Here is a 27,875-nt window from a genome sequence, read left to right on the forward strand (position 1 = left end):
GAAAGAGAAACTAAGGAAACACTCCCATTTACCACTGCAACAAAAAGAATAAAATACCTAGGAATAAACCTACCTAGGGATACAAAAGACCTGTATGCAGAAAACTATAAGACACTGATGAAAGAAATTAAAGATGATACAAACAGATGGAGAGATGTATACCATGTTCTTGGATTGGAAGAATCAATATTGTGAAAATGACTATAGTACCCAAAGCAATCTACAGATTCAATGCAATCCCTATCAAATTACCAATGGCATTTTTTACAGAACTAGAACAAAAAATCTTAAAATTTGTATGGAGACACTAAAGACCCCGAATAGCCAAAGCAGTCTTGAGGGGAAAAAACAGGGCTGGAGGAATCAGACTCCCTGACTTCCGACTATACTACAAAGCTATAGTAATCAAGATAATATGGTACTGGCACAAAACCAGAAATATAGATCAATGGAACAGGATAGAAAGCCCAGAGATAAACTCATGCACCTATGGTCATCTAATCTATGACAAAGGAGGCAAGGATATACAACAGAGAAAAGACAGTCTCTTCAATAAGTGGTGCTGGGAAAATTGGACAGCTACATGTAAAAGAATGAAATTAGAACACTCCCTAACACCATACACAAAAATAAACTCAATATGGATTAGAGACCTAAATGTAAGATTGGACACTATAAAACTCTTAGAGAAAAACATAGGAAGAACACTCCTTGACATAAATCACAGCAAGATCTTTTTTGCTCCACCTCCTAGAGTAATGGAAATAAAAACAAAAATAAACAAATGGGACCTAATGAAACTTAAAAGCTTTTGCAAAGCAAAGGAAACTACAAACAAGATAAAAAGACAACCCTCAGAATGGGAGAAAAATTTGCAAACGAATCAATGGACAAAGGATTAATCTCCAAAATATATAAACAGCTCGGCCTAAATAGACATTTCTCCAAAGAAGACATGCAGATGGCCAAGAAGCACATGAAAAGCTGCTTAACATCACTAATCATTAGAGAAATGCAAATCAAAACTACAATGAGGTATCACCTCACACCAGTTAGAATGGGGATCATCAGAAAATCTACAAACAACAAATGCTGGAGAAGGTGTGGAGAAAAGGGAACCCTCTTGCACTACTGGTGGGAATGTAAATTGACACAGCCACTATGGAGAACAATATGGAGGTTCCTTAAAAAACTACAAATAGAATTACCAAATGACCCAGCAATCTCACTACTGGGCATATACCCAGAGAAAACCATAATTCAAAAAGACACATGCACCCCACTGTTCACTGAAGCACTATTTACAATAGCCAGGTCATGGAAGCAACCTAAATGCCCATCGACAGATGAATGGATAAAGAAGATGTGGTACATATATACAATGGAATATTACTCAGCCATAAAAAGGAACGAAATTGGGTCATTTGTAGAGACACGGGTGGATCTAGAGACTGTCACAGAGAGTGAAGTAAGTGAGAAAGAGAAAAACAAATATCATATATTAACCCATATATGTGGAAACTAGAAAAATGGTACAGATGAACCGGTTTGCAGGGCAGAAATTGAGACACAGACATAGAGAACAAACGTATGGACACCAAGGAGGGGAAAGCGGCGGGTGGGTGGTGGTGGTGGTGGTGTGATGAATTGGGAGATTGGAATTGACATGTATACACTGATGTCTATAAAATGGATGACTAATAAGGACCTGCTGTATAAAAAAATAAATAAAATTAAAATTAAAAAAAAAAGACAGCTCTAAGAGTGAGATCTTATCTGTCCTGCTCACTGCTTATCCCTATGCCAACAACAGTCCTTGGAACTTAGCAGAGGCTCAATAAATAACTGTCGAAAGGATAACTGAGATCCGTAAAGATGGCAAAGAATGCTCAGGAAAGCCCAACCCAGTACCATTCTTTTGGAGGCATGAGAAATGTTAAGGAGGGCTCAGAGTAAGTAATAATACAAGAAGCGCCAATTCCCTACCGCTTTACCTGAGTTCGTATTATGTTTCTTGATAATCCACAGGTTGTTGTAGTCCTTATGCAAATAGGTGGTGACCTGGGTGGGGTGGGAGGAGGAGGTGGGAGGGAGAAGACAGTCACTATCAGCACAGCCGGCCACAGGACAATCAATAGCAAGCCAATGTTGCTTAAGTCTTTTTCAGAATCCCCAGCTACCAACCCGAGGGGCTGTGTTTCCCGACAGGGCTCAGAAGTAGCATTTGGTGAATGCTACTTTCTCTCCTTCCTTCTGCATTTAGAGGTCTTTTCCCACAAAAGCCTTTTTGATTTGTCTCTGTGTACCCCTCTGCATCCTACCTTTCAACTTCCCACATCCTAGAGGGAGGAACCATAACACCTTGTGTAACACAGTCTCCAGCACACAAAGAGGATTTAGTGCATTTTTAAAAAGTCATCAAGACCATGTCTCAAACTTTCTAAATGAAAAATTCATGCTATGATATTTTCTAGAATATGACCAAATATTTTCTAGAATATGGCCAAATGAAATGAAAAAAGCTCTATTAATGTCTTATCCTAGAAGCCTGAAGTCTTAGACATAGCCATTTTGTATACACTGATTTTTTAAAAATTGTATGTGTGTGCATGTGTGTACACGCATGTAATGCTGCAATTAAACTACCAGCAAAAATCCTGGGAACAACATAAACGTCCAATACTAAAGGAAGAGTTACGTGCTGGTTATGTCCACAGGATAGAATATTATACAGCCGCAGAAAATGTTTCAGGGCATTTTTACCCAGCACAGGAGAAGGCGTATAACATGCCGCTGTTGAAAATGGTTACCATTTATCACTAGGCACTGCTCTAAGCACTGGACACGTCTTATCTCTAGGTTGTAGGTACTGTGGTTACCCCCACCTTACTTACAAGCAAACTGAGGGTAAGTAATTCGCTGAGGTTAAGTAAAGGTCTCACAGCTTGTCAGCTGGAGAGACAGGATTCAAACGGAGGGAGCTAGCTCCAAAACTCCCAGGATAGAGACTGCATACATACAATTATGCTAATTATGTATACAAGCACATAAATACCCAGAGGCAACAGAAACAAAGGCATCTCTCTTACAACGTGAGTTTTAATAACTCCAATTGGACAAAACGTGACTTATTTACTTGCAGAGAGATTTGGAATTAGCGTGTAGGAAAATAATTATGCGTGTATTATGGCTGCTTTCTTTCAGTGGCTTTTGCTTTCTCAGAAACAATTAGGGATAATGGTATTAAGAACATACAAGTTAAAAGTTGTGGCAGCCATAGAGAAATGAAGTCCACACTCCCCAACAAAAGCTGCATACATCAAGTTCACCCAACTTGATTTTGCTCAAGGATGTTAAGCTTTTGTGGTGCTCGTATGTGCACTCTGTGCTGTCATTTTGTTTTTTGTTTTTTTTTTTACAAAAATCATTATTATTAATATTCTTATTAGAAAAATCACTTATCTATTGTGAATATAGTCCATGGCCTCTTTTTCCCCTTGAAACATTTATTTTTACAATGGAGTTTTTTATAATATGAGGTCTCCTAGGGACACAGGTATGCTATTACAGCAGAATGTTGTACATCAAACTACGTGGATAAACATTGATCCTTGGATTATGTGTAACTTTGGGTTTTTTTTAATACTTTTCTACACTTTCCAATCTTACTTTATAAACGTTATGCTTTAAAAACATTTAAAAATCGAGACCTAGAGCTGTTAACAAGACATTAAACTATAGGGCAGGGAGGGCTACTGAGGTTATTTAGTGCGGTCCCTGCAATTTACAGATGAAGACACAGGCTGAAAAAGGCTCAGTGACTCAGTCAGTGACAAAGCCAGACTCTCTGTCCCTTGGCCTAATATGCTCTCTCTAGATGACTGTCACAACTTCATGCCTCCACCCATGGGCTTCAAGTGTGTAACACTAAGACCAGCTTAATAGGGCCTTTCAGAACGTGGCTCTTCTCTCCCTTTGCACGGTATAGATGTTCCTGATCACCACATCTGTAACTTTATCTCCTACGTGACACCAGTAGCCAGGTATCACTATGGAAGGGCTAGCAGTACATTAGACTCTTCTGGAGAGCTTAAAAACAAAACAAAAATGCACAATGCATGGGGCCCATCCTAGATCAATTAAGTCAGAATCTCTGGGGTGGACCTCAGGCATCAGAATTTTTTAAAAGCTCTCCAGTGGACTCTAAAGCGCAGCCAGGGTTGAGAACCACTGCGCTAGAGAGAAGCGGAGAGTCAAGAATGGGAAACTGATACCAAAACCCAATACTCTGGGTCAACTTTCTAGTAAATAAGGAAATAATAACAATAAAATATTTTGAGAAGCAAAAGTTTTTCACAAAGTAAAGATTTTGGTCATTCTGCAGGAAGAGAAACTTCACTTCAAGCTTCTCAGAGCAGCAGCCAGCCCTGAAGCCCCGACCTCCACACTCTCCTCTCCTCCGGTCACTGCATCCGAGGCCTCCGCCCTGCCCATGCCATGGAAGCCATCCTTGTCAGAGTTGCCAGGCCTCCCACGTTGCCCTTCGAAGGCCTCTTCCTCTGTCCTCACCTTCTCCGAGGTCTCTGCAGCACCTGAACTGCTGGCGTCTCCTCCCACTGGAGACCCTCTGCTCGGCACTCTCCTCCCGTTCTCCTCCAACCTCCCCGTCCACCCCTTCCTTCTCAGCCGCTTCTACCAGTGCCACTCTGAGCGCCTTCAATGCTGCCTTATGTGCTGCTGCCCCCCAGGGCTCCTCTGCTGGCCCTCCTCCCTCTGCACACCCCTTCAGGGCAATGTCACCCATCCCACTGTGTCACTGACACCCGTACGCTACACACTCACGTCTCTTTCCTGAGACAAGCCCCAGACCTAAAGTACACAAAGAAAACTCATCTCCAAAGCCATGCTTCCTCCTCCATTTCTGATTATGGTGAAACAGCATTATCACACAAACACCTTGACCTCCAGACTACAGACCTGGACATGGCTCATCCCTGACATCTATCAGTTACCAGGCCCTGACATTCAACCTGTGAAGAGTTTCCTGAATCACTTCCCACCTCTCTCCCTGTGGTCTCTGCCTCCGTTCACCATCCTTTGTCATGATTATTGCCTCTAGTCTCCTCCTTCCAATCCATCACACTCCTGCTAGAGCCGTTCTTCTAAACTAGAAATCTAAGCACATCTTATCCCTTAATAAGTTTCAATGCCTCCCCAGCGTCTACAGAACAAAATTAATTCTACTGTAACACGTAAGGCCTCTCCATAATCTGGCCCCACGGACCTCTCCAACCCCATCCTTCTCCCTCTCAGGCATCATCCACCACAGCCACATCCACCACTCCTTAACGTGGACGCAGACAGTGTCGCTCACTCGTTCAGATCATACTCACGGCTAATCCTCCAGCGTGCACGTCATACAGATTATCTCACTTAATCCTCAAAACAACCTTATGATGGAGAGAAGTACTATTTATTTTCCCCATTTTAAAGATGAGCCCACTCGGGGCTTCCCTGGTGGCGCAGTGGTTGCGCGTCCGCCTGCCGATGCAGGGGAACCGGGTTCGCGCCCCGGTCTGGGAGGATCCCACGTGCCGCGGAGCTGCTGGGCCCATGAGCCATGGCCGCTGGGCCTGCGCTCCGGAGCCTGTGCTCCGCAACGGGAGAGGCCACAGCAGAGGGAGGCCCGCATACCACAAAAAAAAAAGAAAAAAAAAAAAAAGATGAGCCCACTGAAGCACAGAAAGGTTAAGGAATTTGTTCAAAGTCACACTCTAGTGGAACCAGGATTCGAACCCAGATAAACTAGTCTGGTTCCCAGGCCTGTGTTTATAACCATTACGCTCTACCCATCATCCACTTCGTGCCAGGCACTGAGCCTTCCAGGAGCCAGCAATCAAACAGCAAAGAGACAGGAGGAAGGAAGCACTCACAATTCAATGCGAAGAGGGTTACCACACAGGCTTGTAAAGGTGCCGAGAAAGCCGCCCACACCAGACGCACCTAACCCAGGAGCAGGCAGAGGTAGGTCATGGTGGTCAGAGGGGAACTCCCCAGCTGAAGCCTAAGGAAGCTGGAGTTAGGCAGAGGAAAAGGATGTTTCAAGCCGGGGAAACAGTGCGGGTAAAGGAGGGGAAGCCAGAAAGAGAACGGAGGGTTCAGTCATGGCAAATAGCTTAGTGCTGCCGCAACACAAGCGCACAAAGGGCTCACTGACCTGCTGCTGGCGGGCGCCGATGCCCTCGGGGTAGAGGTGCCCGTGCGAGTGGAGGTAGCCGACGGCCATCCGCGCGCTCTTCACGGTGATCACAGAGCCATAGGCCAGGTCTGCGGGCAGACAGCGACGGCGTGAGCTGGCGCAGCGCTAGACCTGCCCCTGACTGCAGGGGCCGCCGAAGCCACAGGCCTCCCCAACCCCTAACAGACTCCACTGGGTCCTGGACTGCCGAAAGCAAGATGTGCGGCTGCCTTCTCACCCCAGTGGAGTCAACTCAAGAGGAGTTCACCAAATAGTCTTGCCTGTCCCCTCCCCTCCCTCTTAAGGACTTCAGAAGAAGCTGGGTATTAACAATGCTATTATCAAAGCAAAAGACTAGGAACAACTTGTCCTTCAGTCAAGGTCTATCCTATACATTCCACGGAATAAGGAAGAAGCATCTTATATCTTCATCTGGAATGTTCTCCAAGATATAGTGTTACTATAGACTGTTAAGAGAGACTTTTCACTATATATCCTTTTGTGCCTTTTGAATCTAGTACCACATGTAGTAACTATTCAATGGTGTTTTGGGTTTTTACTCTGAATTAAAAAAAAAACAAAAACAAAAACCCAGAGTAAACAGCTTACCCAAGAGCATCCATCCCCTCCCCACACAGGCACCGGCTTATGGAGGAGCCTCTTGGCCTTCTTACTGTCCCTCTTCTCCACGCCCTGCAATCTGGCTGCCCGCCATTCCCCACTCCACCAAAACAGGTCTCACTGCACCAGTGCTGGCTGCTCCTGTCTCCCTTTGCTCATTCATTTGGTCGCTAGACCGTATCGATTACACGGTGGATCCAAAGGTGGAGGAGACCTGGCTGCAGACCTAGTGGAGCCCAGTCTTGGGGATGATGGCGTCACACACTGAGCAGCACAGGATGATCAGCAAACACTCCAGCAAAGGTGCGACAATGTGTGACATGGTGGGAGCCCAGAGTAGGGTAGAACGAATCCTTGCCCAAAGAGTAAAAAGAGGATGACTTGATGGAAGAGAATACAGCTGAGCTAGGCCTGTTAAATAACGAGTAGAAATTTGCTAACCCCACCGCTCCATCCTTCTAAGTCCTCGTGCTGGTCAACACACGCAGCCCCGCACGCTGCTGACCGCAGCTGCTTCTCGATTATGCTCTGTCCCCCATCTCAACCCCACACTCCCTCACGGACTGCTCCTGAGCAGCCCCTTCCTCCTGCATCCCCAGTGGCCTGACCGCACCCTGTCGTCTTCCTCTTTCTACAGGTTCCTCACAGACCACAGCCACTGCACAGCATCGACTATCCCTTACTTGGCTAGTCCTCCTTTGAAAGCCTCAGCCCCAAGCCCACTGGCCCCACTGCATGGATTTTCTCAAGCATCTCAAAGCAGATTTCTCCAATGTGGAATCCAGTGTCTGCCTTTCCGAACCAGTTTTTGCCTGCTTTCCTATTTTTCATTCTTTCCACACTCTGGGCAGGCCCACTGTGTTCTAGGCCCTGGAGAGACTAAAAGACATTGTCCTTGCCTCCAGGAAGCAATGACCTGGGCCCGATCTATCTTGTCAACCTTATCTTCCAGTATTTTTCTGCATATAACCTATGCCTTAAATTTTGCCCTGTTCTTGGCTTTGATCATGCTCTCCCTTCTGCCTGATACGCCCTCTCCCCCATCTCCCTCTGTTGAAATCTACCCATTTTTCCAGGGCCTGACTCCAAGGCAACTCACTCACTCTGATCACCCCCCAACCCCCTAACAGAAGTGATGTCTTACGTCTTTGATCCCCACAGCTCTGCGTTCCCTCTTTCTATACTTAACACATACGGTCACATCATGTAGAGGTCCTCTACTGCAGACTCTACTCCAGACTCTACTCTGGAGGGCATCCACTTACAGCCTCCGACGTGGCTAACATTTGCTCAGTTACCCGGTGTGAATAGTGAATAGATGCGAGTAGCAGGATACTCTGGTGGGAACTGACCTCTAGCCCTGAAGGGCCTTGTTGCTTCACCAGATTCTCTCTGTTGGTCTTCCCACAGCCACGACGGACAAGTTATTCTTTAGGGTCAAAGAGCTCGTTGCTCAGGACGTCTTCCTCTGCACTTCCTGTGTTCCTATTCACTCTCTTGAGTGCTTGGACCAGATTTAACTGGATCTTTCTCCCACTTTGCCCATCTAAAATAACTCAGGCTGTCACAGCATCTTTTCCAATTCAACTCCCAGGAATCCCTTCTGTCCTTCTACCTTTGTAAAGGACAAGAGACACTCACGTTCAGGGATGGAAGCATTGTGAAGGTTGTTTCCTGAAAGCCGGGCCTGGAAGGCAGAACTGAAGAAGCCATCACCAGGACCACTGTGGGGAAAGGCAGAGGGAAGACAGCCAAATTAATGGGGTGAAATTGATTTCCCAGGAGCCCTAGGAAGAGCTCTGCACAGCTGGTTTAAAAGAAGTACAAGGGAGTGGCAGTGTGGTGCTGTGGACAGACATGGGGGATAGAGTCAGAGAAACTGGGGTCCAAATTACAACTCAGCCACTTACTAGCTAGGTAAACTTTGGAAGATACCTGGCCTTGTTTAGCCTCAATTCTTCATTTATAAATCAGGGATTAAAAAAAAAATCAAAAGAATTATTATGGGGCTTCCCTGGTGGCGCAGTGGTTGAGAATCCACCTGCCGATGCAGGGGACACAGGTTCATGCCCCAGTCCGGGAAGATCCCACATGCCGCGGAGCGGCTGGGCCCGTGAGCCATGGCCGCTGAGCCTGCGCGTCCGGAGCCTGTGCTCCGCAACGGGAGAGGCCACAGCAGTGAGAGGCCCGCATAACACACACACAAAAAAAAAAAAAAAAAAAGAATTATTATGGGACTTCCCTGGTGGTCCAGTGGTTAAGACTCTGTGCTTACAATGCAAGGGACGCGGGATAGATCCCTGGTCGGGGAACTAAGATTCCGCATGCCATGTGGCACGGCCAAAAATTTTTTTTTAAAAAAGAATTATTATCACTAAATGAGATAACGTATATAAAATGCTGAACACAGTTCCTGACACATAGTCGCTACCTGCTAAATGGGAGCTGCTGCTGGTGTTATTGTTATTACTATCCTCACTCCAACTGCACATGCTTATGGTGGCCCATCCCTGTTAAGCACAAGGAACTGTGTTTAGGGATAAGGGGCAGTTTGGCTACTAGAACATTCTCTTCTTCCTTCAGGCCAGGGTACCCAAAAGATAGAACATAGGAGGAAACCAACAGGAAAAAAACCCTGGGTCCCCTACGAGCATCCCAACCAGACCCAGGAAATCACATGGCCCCTCCAGGGCTTAGAGGCAAGAGGAAGACCAGAAGCGAGACACTGGAAAGGCTCTGGCTGTACCTTTTATTCAGCACCATGAAGTGAACAGCGTAGGTGGCCGTGTAGAGAGCCAGCGGCAGCACTATGAGGCACAGGATGCGAGCGGTCAGATGTTTTCCCACAGTCACCTGCAAACCAAGCCAGTGCAGGGTGCTGGGCATATGAGGCATTATTATGCCTTATGCCTGACATGTGTGTGTTCTGTAAGTTTTTATGTGTAAGTCATAATCAGAAACAGTTGAAAAACTAATGGCTATCAAGAAAGAAAGATACGGGGAAACCCTAAGCCTTCCCATAACACCCCCCACCAACCAAGAACTGCAGGGGGCTGAACTTGGGCCAGCCCTCCGCTGCCTGTCCAGACCCTCACCCAGGACCCCGGGCTGTCTCCACGTTACTGCCAAGGTGTGGCCTGCATCTTCAGCATCGTCACTCATCACTCCCTCTCCATCCTAGTCACACTGACGCCCTGCACTTTCCCCATGCTTCTTGCACTGTACCAGCCCCACCCATCACATTGATAACTGCTCCTTATCTTAACTTTGGGCCTCAGCTTCCTCCTAGAAGCCTTCCTGGATTGCCCAAGACTGGGCTTGTGCTCTCCTCTGTGCTTTCACAGCACTTGTTGGCTGGACCATGACTTATTTTTTCTTTTCTTTCTTTCTTATTTCTCTCTCTCCATTGTCTCTAGAGGGCAGGAATCTTGTCTTAATCATCTGCATATTCTGTGTCTCACACTTAGCGGATGGTCTGTCTATATGTTCTGAATGAATAAATGAACTTGTCGGGACTTTGGTTCAGAGGTGCATTACAGCAAAGTATCAATAGTTCAGGCCTGGAGTCAGCCTCGCCTGTTTGAATCCTAGATCTACCTCTTACTACTTGTATGACTTTGGGAATGTTATTACCTCTCTAGGTCTCAGTTTCCTCGTTTGTCAATAGGGTAATAACTACCTGCCTCACGGGTTTGTTATGAGGAGGAAATGAGATGATGAAGGTAAAGCATTTTGCATACTGCCCGACACAGAGTCAGCTCTTAATAAATAATATTGTAATAAACCATAAGGCCCTTACCAGCCTCCAGATCCAGAGACTCTGGGTCAGGAAAAGAAAATTTTAAGTTCAGAAAGTCAGTCTACCAATTTTACCTCAAGTCCCAGGCAGTCAGTGTCTGTCACACACTTGGCATGAGCCCAGATGGACAGAATCCCCTGGCTGGGTTGTTTGCAAAGCATTTGAAAACCAATGCAGGAACAAATGCCAAAAGAGAATCCCAAGGATACCAGTCCATCCTCTCTCTTTATACCTCTGCAGCCTGTCAGCCATGGCCCACTCCCTGCTGCCCTGCTCTCTACAAAGGGCAGCCGGATGCAGCCCACCTCGGGCCCAGAACACAGCTGTTCTGCCACCTGCAGCAGAAGTGGAGAAAGACCACTGGCTCTGCTAAGCGAGGAGCGGGGGAGCAAAGACATTTCTACAAGCACTTGGGTTCTCACCATTGAAATACTGAGGTCTCCAAACAGGTGCCAAAGGTCTGAAAGGGTGTTCCACCCCACTTGCAGGATGATAAAGAGGCCAACAAACTTGACCCCCAGAGCACCAGCTAGATTAACGCCAGTCAGGCTGAGCCAGAGCCACCAGGGGGCAGAGAAGGGCCTGAAAATCAACAAGGCACAGAGTTCAGTTTGGCAGCTGGAACCAAACTCAAAAGCAAGAGCAGCAATGGGGAAGGCAGAGGTCCTCTGACTCTGGGAGGCTGCACTGTGGCCTCTCTCTTGAGGGCTCCCAACCTCAGGGACCATGCATGGCTCCGAGGAGGATGTGGTCTGTGAAACCCCTGAAACTGCAGGAAGCACAGTGTGAGAGTCAGTAGGTGATTCTTCTGGGGAGAAGGGCCATCGCTTTCCTCGCTAAGTACAGGGCTTCAAGTAAGCAAGAGGCTTATTCTTCAGTGGTGACCAATCAAGTGGAAGGAAGAGGAAAATCCAGAGAAGCCTGATGGATTCAGTCAGCCCTGTCCTTTGTGCCACCTCTGGACCCTGTAAAAGCCAGCAGTTACTGAGTGCCTCCTATGTGTCAGGCACTGTTGCAAGCACTTTACACGTATTAACTCTTTAGCCTTCCCTACAACCCCCTGGAGGCAGATCCTGTCCTACAACCCCCTGAAGGCAGATCCTGTCATCAGCCTCTTCTTCCACACGAGGACTCGGACTCGAGGTACAGAGAGGTTAGGTAATACAGCCAGCCAGCAGGGGAGCACAGTGCTAAGCCCAGCAGTCGGTTCCCAAGCCTGCTGCACTTAGGTCACCTGGTGCTCTGAGCTGCAGTCTCCTCATCCCCTGGCTGACCCCCTGCCACAGCAAATGCTCCTGAACAGCCAAGACCTATGTGTTTCTGTACCTCTAGCTCCTGGCACAGTACCTGGCACATAGTATGTATTCAATAAATGGCAGGTGGAAGGGGATGTGGTGCAAGTAGAAGATAACCTAAATCCAGAGAGAGCTGGTGGTCATTGCTTGGTTGCGGTGAAACCAAGGTGACTTCTGAAAAAGCCTTGGCAGAGCCAGCTCTTTTGGTTTGAATAAAATGAATGACCTACTCTACTCTGTCAGAGGTAGAAGGATGATCTGGAAGGGACTATTCTGGAAGAAGGCCAGGCCCTCCAGAACAGCTTTAGAATTGACTGGGGCCTGCAGGGATCCTCTTGACTGATGTAGACCCTTCAAGCCAACCTTTACATACCTTATTCTCATCACCACGTCAGGACTGGCTGCAACCACTGAGGGCAGGGAGACAAACAGTTCCCAGGCAATATCTATTCTGGTGCCCCCCGCCCTAAGCTCCACACCCACCCTGTCCCTGGCCATTATAGAAATTCTAGAGCTGCCACAGCTTCTGACACCCCCTCCCAAAGATGGTGTTTCTGACCTGTTGGCACAGGAGTTGTACTTGACCATGCTCAGCATGGCAGCCATGATGAAGAACATCAAGATGGGGTCAAGGAGGATGTACTGGGACAGAGTGAGGCATCCTGTGTCTGAAAAACATGAGCTCAGTGGTCAAAAAGTGGAATCAGAGATGGGCCCCCCTGAGAACCAAACACCCCAGTGGTAAGAAACAGTCCCCCTTGTGCTTAATTGCATTTGTGCAGTCAAGATTAGATGGGCAACTGAGTCATCTGGAAGGTGGAAGGCCACAGCTTTGGGGTACACCAAAGCCCAATGATATGAAAGAATATCTCACACTGCTTCCAGGCCCTTGACCCACAAAGGGATCATGTCATTCATTCAGATACAGTGATCCTGAGATGAGGGCTCCTGCTAATTTCCACCATCAAAAAGGGAGTTCTGCTACCATGCTTATGCAGCCACAAACTACATACACCCAGGAAAGAATCTTACCATTTCATATGAAGTCTCTGTTGGGAGTTGATTCTCCATGCAGGTGCTGAAGTGATTTTTTTTTTTAAACAAAATTTCATTACATCATGGCCTGGCCTAAGTCCTCCAATGTCTTCCCATCTCATTCAGACTAACAAGCTCCTTCAGACAGCCTCAAGACGGCCACCAAAGCCTTCAGGGTCTCCCCACCTATCCAGCCTCCTCTCCCAACACCCTCTGCCTCACTCACTCTACTCTGGCCTCACTGGTCTTCTTGCTGTTCCCTGAATCCACCAAGTGCTGCCTTGCACCAGGACCACTGCACATGCTATTTCCTCCTCTGCCTGAACACTCTTCCCTCAGATCTCTGCATGGCTTAATCTTTGGCTTCACTCAGGCCTCTGCTCAAGGCCACCTCCTCAAGGGGCTCTTCACAGACCACCCTGCCTAAAACAGAATCACTCCCCACAACTCTATCCCTTACCCTACCCTATTTTCTACACTGTACTTATTGCTTAAGGTGCTACATTACAGACTTAATTTACTTGCTTATTTATCATCTTCCCCACTAATGAGCAAGCTCCATGATAGCAGTGTCTCATCAGCGTATATCCTCTGAGGCCAAGAAAGTGGCTTAGCACAGAGTAGATGCTTGAAAATAGTTGTGGAATGAAAAATGAATAAACAAATAACTGAAGAGGGAAGTTAAAGACCCAAGGAAAAAGCCACCAGTCCTCTAGAAAGAGACCCTGTAGTCTTGCAACATTATCTGTCAAAGCAAAGCCAGAGGGACTTCCCTGGTGGTGCAGTGGTTAAGAATCCGCCTGACAATGCAGGGGACATGGGTTTGATCCCTAGTCCGGGAAGATCCCACATGCCACAGAGCAGCTAAGCCTGTGCACCACAACTACTGAAGCCTGCACACCCTAGAGCCCGCGAGCCATAACTACTGAGCCCCCACACCGCAACTACTGAAGCCCACACACTCTAAGGCCTGTGTGCCGCAACTACTGAAACCCACGCGCCTAGAGCCCATGCTCCGCAACAAGAGAAGCCACCACAATGAGAAGTGCGCACACCACAACGAAGAGTAGTCCCTGCTCGCTGCAACTAGAGAAAGCCCGCGCGCAGCAACGAAGACCCAACAAAGACAAAGGAAAAAAAAGCAAAGCCAGAATCGCCCCTAAATTAACCACCTAAACTGGTCTGGACTTCTTCAAATGTTAAGCTCTATGAGGTCAGGAATTCACTTTCATATGAGCAAGGCTAGAAACAGGATCAATTTCTATGGATCAACTCTCAATTAGCCATGTGAGAATTATCCACAGAAATAAAGTTCCCATTTTGTTATCCTCTGCCACCAGCTACTTCTGCGGCATCTACCTTTGCATTCAGTTGAAATTAGTTTAAGGAATGCAAACTAATCTTGACAGTAACCTAAGAGAAGCAGAATTAGAACTGTAAGCCTCCTTCACACACACACACACACACACACACACACACACACACACACACACACACTTACACACAAGCACACATAAACTTGTTATCCATGCCAAACTCAAATGTGGATAACTTGGAGATAATCTATTCCTTGGGATTACTCATACCAACTCACCACTCCAATAATATAAAGGCTTGCTACATATAAGTATTTATATATGTAAGTATTACCAGTGAATAAAAGGAGACTTGTAATACATTTACCCAATCCTAAAGTTACTTAAGAACTGGGCCTGTAGACAGGATCTTTAAGCATATTGATTTCCAGCTACATTCATAGTGTGGCAGTCAACATATCAAGAAACGTGGTCTAGGACAACTTACCAAAGGTGAGGAGGGCAGCCGTGAGCAGCGCTGCTGGGAGGGACTGGGACAGCTCCAGTACAGTGAGGTAGGCAAAGGGGATCAGCAAAGCGCCGAGGAACGCACAGAACTATGGAAGGACAGGAGAAGCAGTCAAGTAACTAACTAAGCAAAGCATCAGGGACCCACTTGGCTTGGTATAAACTAATCTTTTAAGATGGAGGGCCCTGATGATGGCATGACTTGGTGACCTAAAATCACCTGCAATACGTCTAAATACGAAAGGGGTGGTGTAACAGTGAAGCATCAAATCAAGCAATATTTACGTTGCCATTAAGCACCAAATTGTGTACTGACAAGAAGTCAGCAAAGTTCAGCCAGGGAGGTGTGGGCAAGACGGCCCACGATTTCAAGTGGGAGATTCCGGGAATGGACCGTCCCATCATTGCTAGCTGTGACCTTGACAAAGTCACGTCTCTGTATCTCAGCCTCTCCTTCTGTGTAATGTGAAACTTAAGAGTTTCTACCTCATAGGGTTTACTTTTCAGATTAAATGAGCTAAAGTTTATTACCACACAGAACGTTCTTGATAAACACTAGCTTCTGTTACAAAACTGGGTGTAAGTTGAGAAATACCTCTCTGAAGGTGTTTTAATATTTTAGAGAACTCTAATGTTATTTCTGTTATTTCTCCCTTGGTCCTTTTATTCAATCACACCAGGAATCACTCTTTAATCTATAGGTTGTATTTTGATTTTAGAAAAAAGACTGCTGGACACTTCAGCATCTGGAGGGTTGTTTTTCAGTTTTGTTTTGTTTTTAACCACCAGTGTTCTCTCCATCTCCCTACCCTGTCCATCAAAAGTAATCAGACAAACCGAGGGGAATGGAAATTCTCACATTTGGGTTGTCACTTTTTGTTAGCAGAAAGCAGTGTGCTCTAGTGTGAAAGGGAACTGGGCTGATATATTTGGCCTTCTCATTTCCATAGCAAGTTCACAGTGAGTCAGGCCTATATCCAATTATGTATGCTATGTGGTATTCAAACATCATTAGGAAGACACAGAATCACTTAAGAATACGAACTTGAGGGTAGTGGACACTTCTTGTTTAATATGGAATGATATGACCACACAAACAAGCCAGTGATTAGCCCAAGTAATCACATGGCATTTATCTAAACTGCTTTAATAAACCAGTTTCCTTGAGGAGAGGGGCTTGTAAATGCAACCTGCTCTGAGAGCTCCACATTGGAGGGCAGTTTCCACAGGTCTTATTAGCTCCAGGTACAAGGTCCCCAGACAGTTGGGTGTTTAGGCCCTGCCATGCCCCATCAAGGCTGGTGCTGGGACTCAGAGCACAGAGGGACCAGGCAAACACACACTTCCCTTAGAAGACTGGAAAACCCCTTGTGTGCCTGACACCTTCGTGGGGAAAGAAAGAAGAACCTGGTGACAGGGGTGTGGGGATGCTGAAATGTTAATAAAGGCCCTCAGAGGTAGGCTACACCCTAGCAATTGTGGCCGCAGGGGAAGGACGTGTAGCCTGCCAATGTGCTGAGGCCAATGTTGGGACTGCAGGAGATTCCTGGCTGCCTGAGTCCCGGGCTGCCCTCTGATCTGAAATCTGATGCCTCACGTTGGCAGGAGAACAGGTGACGGGGTGCGCCTGCTCCTGTCTGTGTCATCGCTGTATTATCTGTGGCCTCCCTCTCCCTTCCTGCCCACCCCAGCTCTGAATCTCTACTACAGGGTACAGGTCCAATCATCCTCCCCCACCAAAGTCCCTTTATCTACACCTGCCACCACTCCAGAGCTTCCAACTGTAACATTTCTGACTGAGTGTGGCCCCAGGGTTGAGTCGGGCAAGAGCAAGTCAGGAAGCCTTACTCCTCTCATTCCCAAGTAGCTGTGATGCTCATATTTGTCCCCAGGCTTCTGGAACAAAAATGTGCCATCATATCCGCTCAGGTAGCCAGCAAGACCTATCAGCATCTGAGGAGAGAAGGAGAACAAACAAACAGATGAGAGACCTCAGAGAGAAGATTCCTCCGCACCCTGAACTTCCCTCCCGCTGCACCCAGACCTTGGCTTCCCTTGACAACTGTCCATAGAAGGAGCTACCATTGTGACATTTTCTCCGGCAGCTGCTGCAGAGCAAAGAATCTTTTGTCTACAGAGCTCACTGCTTGAAACAAATCCTCTCTTGTGTTAAGGCCAAGTTCTTGGGAACAGAGCAGATTGAGTATTTAGGAAGAAAAAAATCCCACAATTCGAAGGGCAGGGCCAGTGAGGGACTCTCTCATTCAGCCTTCTTTCATTTGTGATGAAGTAAAACACGGCAGCTCACGGGGGAGGCTGTGGGCAGGGGCTGATTCCTGGGAGACGGGGCCACTGAAAAGAAAACGACGTTCCAAGTCAGAATGAGGAGGGAGGAAAGTGGCCAAGTTGCTACACACCAGGAATAGAGAGAAGGGAAGAAAATGGGAAAGCAGAATGCAAACACAGATGCATTTCCCCAGAGGGGAAGAGAGAAGTTCCAGTGGAAACAATGCCAAAAGGCCAGGGACTGGTTTCTTCTACCGCCAGTATTCCAAAGGGAGGCCACCCTGGCACATCCCAAAACAGAACAAATCAACTATAAACTAAGACTGTGAGTTGTAAATCCTTCAAAACGTTCGAGAGGATCAGCCTCTTCATTTCTGTCTTTCCATGACCGTCAACAGTGTAAAATTTTCTTTTCCACACACGTAATCAGAAGCAGCTAAAACATAAAAACTGTCAGCAAATATCAAGCATCTGTAACAGCCCCAGGCTGCCTCAGCCTGACCCCTGTGCTTGGGTTCGGCTGTGTGGAGGGGCAGAATACACTGGCTGTGTGGAGGGAAAGCCCTTCCCAGCGATGCTGCTTGTGGGGGCTTGGATTTGGACTACTAACCAGCTCACTTTTTTCTCTAAGTAGTTCTAAACACAGTCTCTCTCTGTAGTTCTGTGTCAAGGTACAGAAGCCAAAGTTCAGCAGTAAATTATTAAGAAGCCTTATTTAAAAAAAAAAAAAAAGGAATCCCAGTGTCCAGAAGTTAATTTAATATTAATTAAGTTAATGTAAAGTAATATAAGGTATTGAGAAGACAGAGCCATCCGAATACCCAGGTAAACTTAAACTGACAAATGACAATCAAATGAATGTCCCTTCCCCCCTGGGATCTCAGAGGACAGACCCGCCTGGTGCTGGCATAAATTCCCAGACTTCTTGGCTGGTCTGGTAGAGTGAAGAAATGCACAGATGGTTTGGATCTCAGAGTCCCCCATACTAGCTCTCTGATCATAGACAATACTTAATAATCTCTTAACTACAGGTAATAAAACCTTCCTTGCAGATGGTTGTGAGGCTTAGAGGTAATGTTGTAGGTAAAACACCTGGCACTCTGACAAGCGTTTAACAAGCACTCAAAATTCAGTTCCCTCTCAGTTTCCATAAGGTTAAAAGTAGCCCTGAGCTAATTTCCTAACTAAAGAACTCATTCAAATCAATAAGAATAAGAGCAACTTACTAGAAAAATGTTTTCAGAGAAAACAAAACACAGATGGCTAATAAACATATGGAAAAATGTTCAACGTAATTCAGAAAGACATGCAAATGAAAACAGTGATATACCATTTTTTACTCTCAAATTCGCAAAATTTTGGAAGTATGATCATACCAGTGCTGGCAATGATGTGAGGGAAGCAAGCACCCTCATACACTGTTGATGGGAGTATATATTATCATAGCATTTTTGCAGGAAAACTTAACAATGTCTAGCACAAATCTAAATGTGCATATTATTTGACTCTTTAGTTCAGCCGCTGAGGCTCTTTTGGCTACACCTGCAAAACTATGAAAAGATAAATGTACAAGGATGTTCACTGCACTACCTTTTGTAATGGCTAAAAACTGGAAATAACATAAATGCCCACCAGTTGAAGAGAGGCAAAATAATTTATGGCACAACTGTATAACGGAATAATCTACAGCCATGAAAAAGAATGGGGTACATTTTATGTACTGATGTGGAAAGAAGTTAAGATATATTATGTTTAAAATACAAGTTGCTCAACAATTTTAGGCTGATCCCATTTGCATATATAATGTGCTGTTCACATGTGCTAATATATACGTGTGTGTAGAACTGCATACACACTTATATTTGTATAAAGTTTCTGAGAGGATATATAAGAAACTGTTAATAAAGGTGACCCTGGCTGCCTCTGAGGAATAAAAATGGGAGGGAAGGTAACTTTTGACCTTTTATTTCCTTCTGTACTGATCAAACTTTTTGCTATGTGCAGGTATTTTTATTTCTTTTAAAAGTACCTATTTCCTTGGAGCCCCTGGCGCCCAGGGCTGGGACCAGTGTGAAGGGGCAGGTATTGGGGTCAGTACTGTAGGAGAAAACGTTCTACTCACCACTTCATGGGGCTTTTTGATTCTTTGACTGACTTGGCCTCAGAACCTATGAAAGGTACTTTGCTTATCACTCTCTTTCATCCAGGTAGAGCACAGGACCATCAGGAGATAAATTAGAGGGACAGATGGATCACACTCTCTGGGGGCAGCCTTAGAAGGAAGCCTCACATTTCTCCCTTCACACAGGGGCCACATGTGAGGAAGGGAAGGCTTCAGCAAAAACAAATCAGCAAGTGTTTTCCACACGCCTTCACTGTGCTGAGCGCTAGCAGACTCCAAAAACAGACAGGCAGTCCCCAGCTGAAAGACTGGGCTAGGTTTCCCATGAAAATCTCCTCTACTGGCAGGCTGGTTCCCAGGCTAGCCCAGTGCAAATATTCAGCACGTTCTGTGGCTTAATTCTACAGCGGTAACAGATGTACTTGCCCGAATACTGGGGCAAGGCAAGTTCATCAGGCAGTGGTATAATGGTTAAGTGAGCAGACTCTAAGCCAGTCTGAACCTTGAGTCTGCCACTTACTAGCTTTAATCCCTATGGCAAACTACTTATCGTCTCTGTGTCCCAGTTTCCACTTCCGTAAAATGACGATACAACAGTACCTACTTCATAACGTTGTTCTGAGCATTACATAAGTTAATGCATCTAAAGTGACTAAAAGAGACTGTTCAATTGCTCCTATCTTATTGTTGTTATCTTATAAAGGAGACAGAAAGAGGCATTACATTTTTTGCTCCTTCTCTGGGCTCGGAGCTAATTTTGAAATAGGCCACCTAGGGACTCCCCTGGTGGTCCAGTGCAGGGGGCCTGGATTCGATCCCTGGTCATGGAACTAGATCCTGCATGCCGCAGCTAAGAGCCTGCATGCCGCAACTAAAGATCACATGTGCCACAACTGAGACCCGGTGCAGCCAAATAAATAAATTAAATATTAAAAAAAGAAAGAAAGAAAGAAATAGGCCACCTATCCCACCTTCCTCTCCACCCCTCCCATCTGCAGGGCCTTGTCCCTGGTCTCTACCCCATGCTCTGGTGCTTTCCCCCTAAGCCCACCTGTCACAGATCACCACCCCTGCCACCCCTCACCCCCTGCCTTCATCCCCAAGTACTCCATGCTCCAAGAACACTCCCCATCTTCATACCAGGCAAATTCCTATCCCCTTAGTACCAGAGAGCTCACCTCCAGTTAGGAAGAAAGGACTGAGCGAAATGCCAGGGCTAATCCATTAGCCTTCTCAGGGGTGTTTGTTTTTAAGAGATTAAAATGAACTCTGATTGGTGGAATTTCTAATTGTACATCATGTGAAAGGAACAAGCCAAACAACACGCACGCTGGGAGCGGGCAGTGGAAAGAAGTTTCAGGCCATTGTGGACAATCAGCTCCCCTAAGCTATTTCTGCTTATGCAACAGATTCCTTCTCTCCATCTCTTTTTCTTTTTTTTCAATTAAGAAAAAATTCATATACCATTAAATTCACCATTTTAAGGTGTACAATTCAGTGGCTTTTAGTTTATTCACAAGGTTGTGCGACCATCACCACTACCTAATTCCAGACTATTTCATCACCCCAAAAAGAAATTCCACACCCATTTACAGTCACTCCCCGATCCTCCCTCCCCCCAGACCCTGGCAACTGCTAATCTAGTTTCTGTCTCTGTGGATTTGCCAATTCTGGAAACACATAACATGTGGCCCTTTATGTCTGACTTCTTCCACTTAATATAATGTTTATGAGATTCATCCATGTTGTAGCATGTGTTAATATTTCACTCCTTTTTATGGCTCAATAATATTCCATTGTATAGATAATACCACATTTTGTTTATCCATCCATCAGTTGAGGGAATCTCTCTCCATTTCTTTTTTTTTTTTTTTTTTTTTTTTTTTTTTGCGGTACGCGGGCCTCTCACTGCTGTAGCCTCTCCCCCCCGCGGAGCACAGGCTCCGGACGCGCAGGCTCAGCGGCCATGGCCCACGGGCCCAGCCACTCCGCGGCACGTGGGATCCTCCCAGACCGGTGCACGAACCCATGTCCCCTGCATCGGCACGCGGACCCGCAACCACTGCGCCACCAGGGAAGCCCCTCTCTCCATTTCTGAGCCCAGAGGACTCCTAAAAACACCAAAGGTTTCCCATGAAAGCAGCTGTTCTTGAATGTCAGGGAATTCTTTCTACAAGCCCAAGAATTAAATCCAAATCTAAGACTTGGCTCCAACTCTTAGGAGAGCACTGTCATTCACCACACTGCTCACCTTTCCCAGAGGCGGGTGCACATCAAAGAAAAAGGTGCGGTTGATATAGTAACTTCCCATTTTTCCAAAGTGAGTTTCATCCCAACTAAAAAGAAAACAGAAAGAGAAATAAAATTCTTAAAATTATCATACAACCCAAACAGCCTTAATAAAGCATGGTTAAAATTACAGTTAAATCCAAAGGTTATAAGTTTCAAGCAGTTAATGAGAAAATCTGGATTTTAAACAAAAAAAGCTTTTGACACAAGTGATGTGAGGAAGCAAGACATCAGGCTGGTTCTTAATCTTCATTTAGACAGATGAGAAAGGCTAGCAAATACTTATCAACCAGTTATCGTAAATTTAAGTTAAATCTATACTTATTCTGTATCTTGAGTTTCTATTTTTTTTTATTTATTTTATTTTTTTTTTTTTGCGGTACGCGGGCCTCTCACTGTTGTGGCCTCTCCCTTTGCAGAGCACAGGCTCCGGACATGCAGGCTCAGCGGCCATGGCTCACGGGCCCAGCTGCTCCGCGGCATGTGGGATCTTCCCGGACCGGGGCACGAACCCGTGTCTCCTGCATCGGCAGGCGGACTCTCAACCACTGCGCCACCAGGGAAGCCCTCTATTTATTTTTAAAAGGCGAAGAGTTTCCTATACTATAAAAAGTTTTGCAATAAGAGTTTTCTTCCAGGTCTGCTAACTTCTTTTTTATTAAATAAATTTATTTATTTATTAATTATTTATTTTTGGCTGCATTAGGTCTTTGTGGCTGCGCACGGGCTTTCTCTAGTTGCGGGCGCTACTCTTCGTTGTGGTGCAAGGGCTTCTCATTGCAGTGGCTTCTCTTGTTGCGGAGCATGGGCTCTAGGTGCACGGGCTTGTGTAGTTGTGGTACATGGGCTCAGTAGTTGTGGCTCGCGGGCTCTAGAGCACAGGCTCAGTCGTTGTGGCGCACGGGCTTAGTTGCTCTGCGGCATGTGGGATCTTCCTGGCCCAGGGCTCGAACACATGTCCCCTGCCTTGGCAGCTGGATTCTTAACCACTGCGCCACCAGGGAAGCCCCAAGTCTGCTAACTTCTAACCCTAAGACTATTTTTGCTACTAGAAACTACATTACTCTTGCTGTTACAAACTACACTGTGGGCTACTGATCAGTAAGAGCCTATAGACCATGGTTGTTCCTGGAGTCTGATTTTGTTCCCAAACTTGTGATAATTAACCTGCTAACTATGAACTCACTGACCTTATTATAATGAACTAACCAGTATATAAAAAGTGAGGGCTTTCTTACTAAGTTAACAACCAGTCTAAAAACCTATCCTCATTATTTACAAATTATTTACAAATTATTTTGCAAGTAAATAAGTGATTCTAATACACTAGCTTTTAAACACAATGCAAAAATCTTGTTCTTCTACACAACCACAGTAAACCTTTCACACCCTACACGGGGGCTTCACAGCGGCAGGCTAGTAATCCAGCAGAACCTGGCCATTGCTGTTTGTCAATCTCTCCCTGCAGCTCAGAAGAACAGTTGCTTTCTAGTGACTATCCATCCCCAGGTCAGCTTCTATAAGTAGTTATCACTGTCCTACAAAATAAGGGGCAAAACATGTTCTTACCAAAAATGTAGGGTTCTTTTTTTTGTTTGTGTGTTTTACACACTGGGTCTAATAAATAGGCAGAAGTGTAAATCTACTTCTGCGTCTGCTAAGCACATTGCTTGACATGAAATGAGGACAGTGACATGGCGACGTCAAACAGAAAAATAACTTCCAAGCAGTGTGACAAAATACATTTGCAGAAAAAAGAGAGATCCGGTCCCAGCTCCGCCACCCACTGTGGGAGCATGACCCGGCAAAATCACTCACCCTCTCCGGATCTCTTTTCTCATCTACGTGAGGAAGACAACAGTAGTATCTGCCAGTCCACCTCACAGGGAGGTAGGTATCAGGTAACACATGGGAAAGAACTTTGCAAACTATAAAGTCCCACACATGCTGGGCACTATTTAAACTGTCCCAACATTTGTGGTTAGTTTTGAAGTCTGTTTGGAAACATATTGATAAAGGGGTATAAGATTTTTACTTCAAGTAAAACTAGCAGCAATAGTCATGCTTCCTCTTGGCTTTTACTGCTTGTTTGCGGTGGGACGGATGGTCTTCTCTGGCTCTCTCTTGCTCTACAGACCTTGCAGGGTACACCAAGAATGCAAGGCCCCGGCTGCTCTTTACCCAGGCCACTTCTCAGGGTTATGCTTGCAGCAACCTTGAGGAAGACACCACGTCTCCCTCTGGGACAGAGAGCAGTCTTATTTACTGCTCATTATAAAACAGTGGATTTCCCAAGGTCAGTACTCCTCAGCTGTGATTCAGCCCCCCGCATGTGCAGGCATTCATCCAGACCCAGGGTATCACATGGGACACTGGGGGCAAGGGGAACTGATGCCGACATACGATGCTCATCCTGCTTGCTGTGCTGTGAGAAATAAAGGCCTTTGTCTCTGACCCAGGACTTTGTCTCCTGCCAGCATCCATAAAAACACTGACAGGCTAACTCATTAGTTGGCAAGTAGCGTAAAAATAAAACCCCAAACCCTGACAGTTTTGGTGACAAGCATAGGATGCTGAGTCATAGCTTTCCTTAAGAGAAAGGACAAGGGCCATCAAGGACTGGGTTAGGGGATAAGAGAAGACTCCCTGGAATCTGGCAGTGAATGCTCTTGCCCAAGTGGTGGGGAAGGCAGGTAGTAAGAATCCCCCACTGGCCTGCCTATGAATGAGGTTGAGTGGAGAGAGGCAGGATTGAAACAAACCGTCTGAATGCTGCCTTGGTTACTGCCCACGGCCTTCTGGGCAAAAGGAGGAAAGGATATAATCACAACCCTGGGGCAATAAGCTAAGCAGCCCCAGCCAAAAGGCAAGATGGATGCGGCTGATGAATCTAGGAGGCCCCAAAGCTTATATAAATGGTGCCAGCAGTAAGGACCTTGCAGAACTCTGGGTAAAATGAAAACATTGAAAGGTTCTCGGGTGAGCTGTGTGCTCAAGCTAAAGTGTGCCTTGCTTAGAGGCTCAGAGCCACTCCGTCCCTCCGTGTCCCATGGTCCCTCCCCCTCTGCCACAATCTCAGTTGCTTTAAAGAGTAAGATGAGGGCTTCCCTGGTGGCGCAGTGGTTGAGAGTCCGCCTGCCGATGCAGGGGACACAGGTTCGTGCCTCGGTCCGGGAAGATCCCACATGCCGCGGAGCGGCTGGGCCCGTGAGCCGTGGCCGCTGAGCCTGCGCGTCCGGAGCCTGTGCCCCGCAACGGGAGAGGCCACAGCAGTGAGAGGCCCGCGTACCGCAAAAAAAAAAAAAAAGAGTAAGATGATGACAGGTGGGGCTAAGGTCTCCCTGTCCCTAAAGGGGACTAAAGGCCATACACACCCATCCTAGTGTGGTGGGGAACTCTGGGGAGGAGAGGGACTCAAGCTCAAAGTCCTACTGGATACAGGAGCACCCTACTCCACCTCTTGGAGTAGGAGGATTTGCTAGGCGCAGGCATTACCAAAGGTGCCGAGGACTGCAGGGAGGACCATAGCAGCGTGTACAGGGACTGAAAGAAAAAGCCCCTAAGCCCAGGTGCTCCCCAGACACAGGAAAGCAGACTGGGAAGAAGTGGTGCCAAGCCTGCCGAGGGGCTGAAGGAACAAAAAGGCCTCCTCCTGCGCCCTGCATCCAGCACTCGCCACACCTCCCACCTGGGAATGGCATAACCTCTAGGTGGCTGTCATTATAGCTCCTGATACAGGCCTGTTAGACTTGTTAGTTGAAAGGGGGAAAAGCACCCAAATTCAACCGATAGGGTCTGAGCCAAGTTCCCAGCGGGGAAGGGACGGGAAAGTGGCCTTGTGGGTAGGGCCCTTGCAACTACTGTTGTGTCTCCCACTGCTGAAGGCATAGTCGTATTTATCCCATATGTGTCCAAGATTATCCCATTGAGAGACTGCTACATTAGTGAGAGGTGATCCTGTCCCCTCCCAAGTGGTCCTACAGAAATAATATAAATCACAAGACAAGAAAGGGACATTACAGCTTTAAAGATGGAATTTCGGGGCGGGGGGTTGAGGAGGGGGGCTTAGAGTGCTCCACGATAACAGCGCCATCTGCTGGACATAGGCACCAAGTACACACCCTTTTAAAGGGGCAACTGTCAACCTACTACTAAGCTCTTGTTGAACTTGAGGGCCTGAACCATGAAGACCTTAGGACTCTTTGGCCCGATACTGTCACTTTGGGGTGGGTCAACTTGAAATCTATGGCTAACGACGGAAGGGCTCACAAGCCTCGCTGGTGAGATGGAAGTGGTATATTCAAGAGTATAGCCGGCCTGGCCCTAGAGGCATCTTGGTTTTTCAAGAAGAGGTGGCAGCTGCCCCTTTGGAAGAAACTATCTTCCACTCCACCACCTGAAGCAAAGCCGCTGACTCCGTGGGGTCTTGATTCCCAGAGGTTCCTCCTAATGTTTGCGCCTGGTTTACTGATGGTTACGCTAAATTAAAAGCAGATGGTGTCCACAGGGCAGTAGCTATCCTCCAGCCCCACTGACATTTCTGGAAGACCGACTGCAATAAGGGTTGATTGGCACAATGCACTGAATTGAAAGTCATCACCCTTGCCTTAGACAATACTCCTAAGAAACAGACAAGTTATATTTTTATTTTCCCCTAGGCTTTTGCCATTGGCCTAACCATCTGGTGTGTCACTTGTAAGGCTATACACTAAGAAATGTAAAACACCCCTCTTCGGAGCCAAGAACTGTGGAAAAAAATCATGGCTGCCTGCCAATGGGACAATCTGGATCACTCATGTAGATGCCCCCAGTAAGAGCCAGTATTCTGATAAGACTGATTAGAATCAAGCTGTTGATCAAACCTGCACCATCCAGACTGCTGCCATTGCCACCTGGATACATCAATACACCAGGCATGGAAACACATCTACCACCATGGACTGGGCACAAAGTAAAGGACTATACGTCTCCAAAGCAGAAGCCATTGCTACACTGTGGTAACTTGTGACTCCTGCCAAAAGTTGGCGTGTTTGTCTTGCAGTAAAGGAGGCCACATTGCGTGGGGTATTGACCACTCCAAGGAAACTGACTGTATTAGGACTTTGTTCCGCGTTCCAGGCTATCACTGGTGCCCCACTGCTGTTGACACCGTTTCGGGTTAGTGTTGATGATACTGTTCCAGTCCAATCATCTGACTCTAGATATATTACTGCGGCCCTTGAAACTAAACTGTATTGTGTTTTCAGCTATCCAAACCATCTACAGTCTGACAGTGGTACACCTTTTTTTTTTTTTTTGCAATGGCTGAATAGCCAAAAATCTGATGACATTCCACACTCCAGACCATCCACAGGTATCTGATATTGTCAAGCACTGAACAGTCTTCTCAAAAAGATTTCTGAGTCAACTTCCCTCACCTTCCTCCTTGTTCATACACCTTAGTCAAGTAGTTTGGTCACCTAACTAGGTGTTCATCTCCTCTTGGCCACCAACTGGGTAATGATCAGAACAAAAGGGGTAGAAGGTTATAAAAACCTATTTTGAAAATCTGAGATTCTTCCTTGACTATTCCTGGGCTCGACTGGTCTCCCCTAACAGCAATTCTGGATCAGCTTGGGGGTGCAGTTGGGGATTTATGGGATTCAAACTTAATTCTAGTTCAGTCACTTGGGTTTTCTTGTTGGAGTGACGTGGTTTTAGTGCATAAAGATCACCTGGTTGAGCACACTGCTTGTGAAGTCCCGCTACAGTGGCTCACATGGGCCAAGGTGGGAGACATAATAAGTCTCTGTCAAGTTTCTGACAGTGCCCATGACAGAAAGGTCTGGATATTAGTAGTACGCAATAATTGGAGTAAAGGTGAAATTACAGGTACTAGAGTGGGACACACTGATTATATGGCAGTGGAAGGAAAGAAACAACCTTTCCACCTGGGGAAGGAACATCTTAGGCCCCTGGAAACATAAAGAGAAGGGAAACAATTAATGCTCTCTTTGCCTGCTAGGCCCAGCACCCAGCCTGGCAAAATACTAACACGGTTCAACTAAGTCAAGTGGCAGCTGTAGCTAGCAGTCTGACCTATTGCTGACTCTGTTATTCCACTATGAAATCAGAAAATCTCATGTGGACATGGCCGGTCTTGAACTATCCTCATGTCCCTGACGACATCAACATTAACTCCCAAACATGGACCTCCCTCACGTGTGCGCAAAAACACAGACTGGCACAACCTTCTGTTAGTATGACTGATATAAATTCATAAGCTTCTCCTGACACCCTAGGGACCTTAAGTTATGCCTTGTATAGTGATTGAGGCTGCAACTAGGCAGTGACTCTCACTGCCCATGGGGCTTAACCAAATCACTGT

The 27,875-nt window shown here is 46.4% G+C and overlaps 1 protein-coding gene across 1 annotated transcript in view; it reads right to left on the minus strand.

Annotated features, from left to right (window-relative positions):
* The window catches only part of POMT2 (protein O-mannosyltransferase 2), a 48,044-nt gene that overhangs the window by 18,094 nt on the left and 2,075 nt on the right, over positions 1-27,875 (minus strand). The window contains exons 2-10 of the mRNA XM_007106982.4: positions 21,471-21,555; positions 16,660-16,764; positions 14,792-14,900; positions 12,513-12,621; positions 11,081-11,240; positions 9,606-9,712; positions 8,501-8,583; positions 6,218-6,327; positions 1,995-2,061 (exon numbers count right to left, since the gene is read on the minus strand). Coding sequence (XP_007107044.2) covers positions 1,995-2,061; positions 6,218-6,327; positions 8,501-8,583; positions 9,606-9,712; positions 11,081-11,240; positions 12,513-12,621; positions 14,792-14,900; positions 16,660-16,764; positions 21,471-21,555 — 935 coding nt within the window. The remainder of the gene's footprint in view (positions 1-1,994; positions 2,062-6,217; positions 6,328-8,500; positions 8,584-9,605; positions 9,713-11,080; positions 11,241-12,512; positions 12,622-14,791; positions 14,901-16,659; positions 16,765-21,470; positions 21,556-27,875) is intronic.

This window comes from Physeter macrocephalus, chromosome 11 (genome assembly GCF_002837175.3).
Source record: "Physeter macrocephalus isolate SW-GA chromosome 11, ASM283717v5, whole genome shotgun sequence".
NCBI classification, from domain to species: Eukaryota; Metazoa; Chordata; class Mammalia; order Artiodactyla; family Physeteridae; genus Physeter; species Physeter macrocephalus.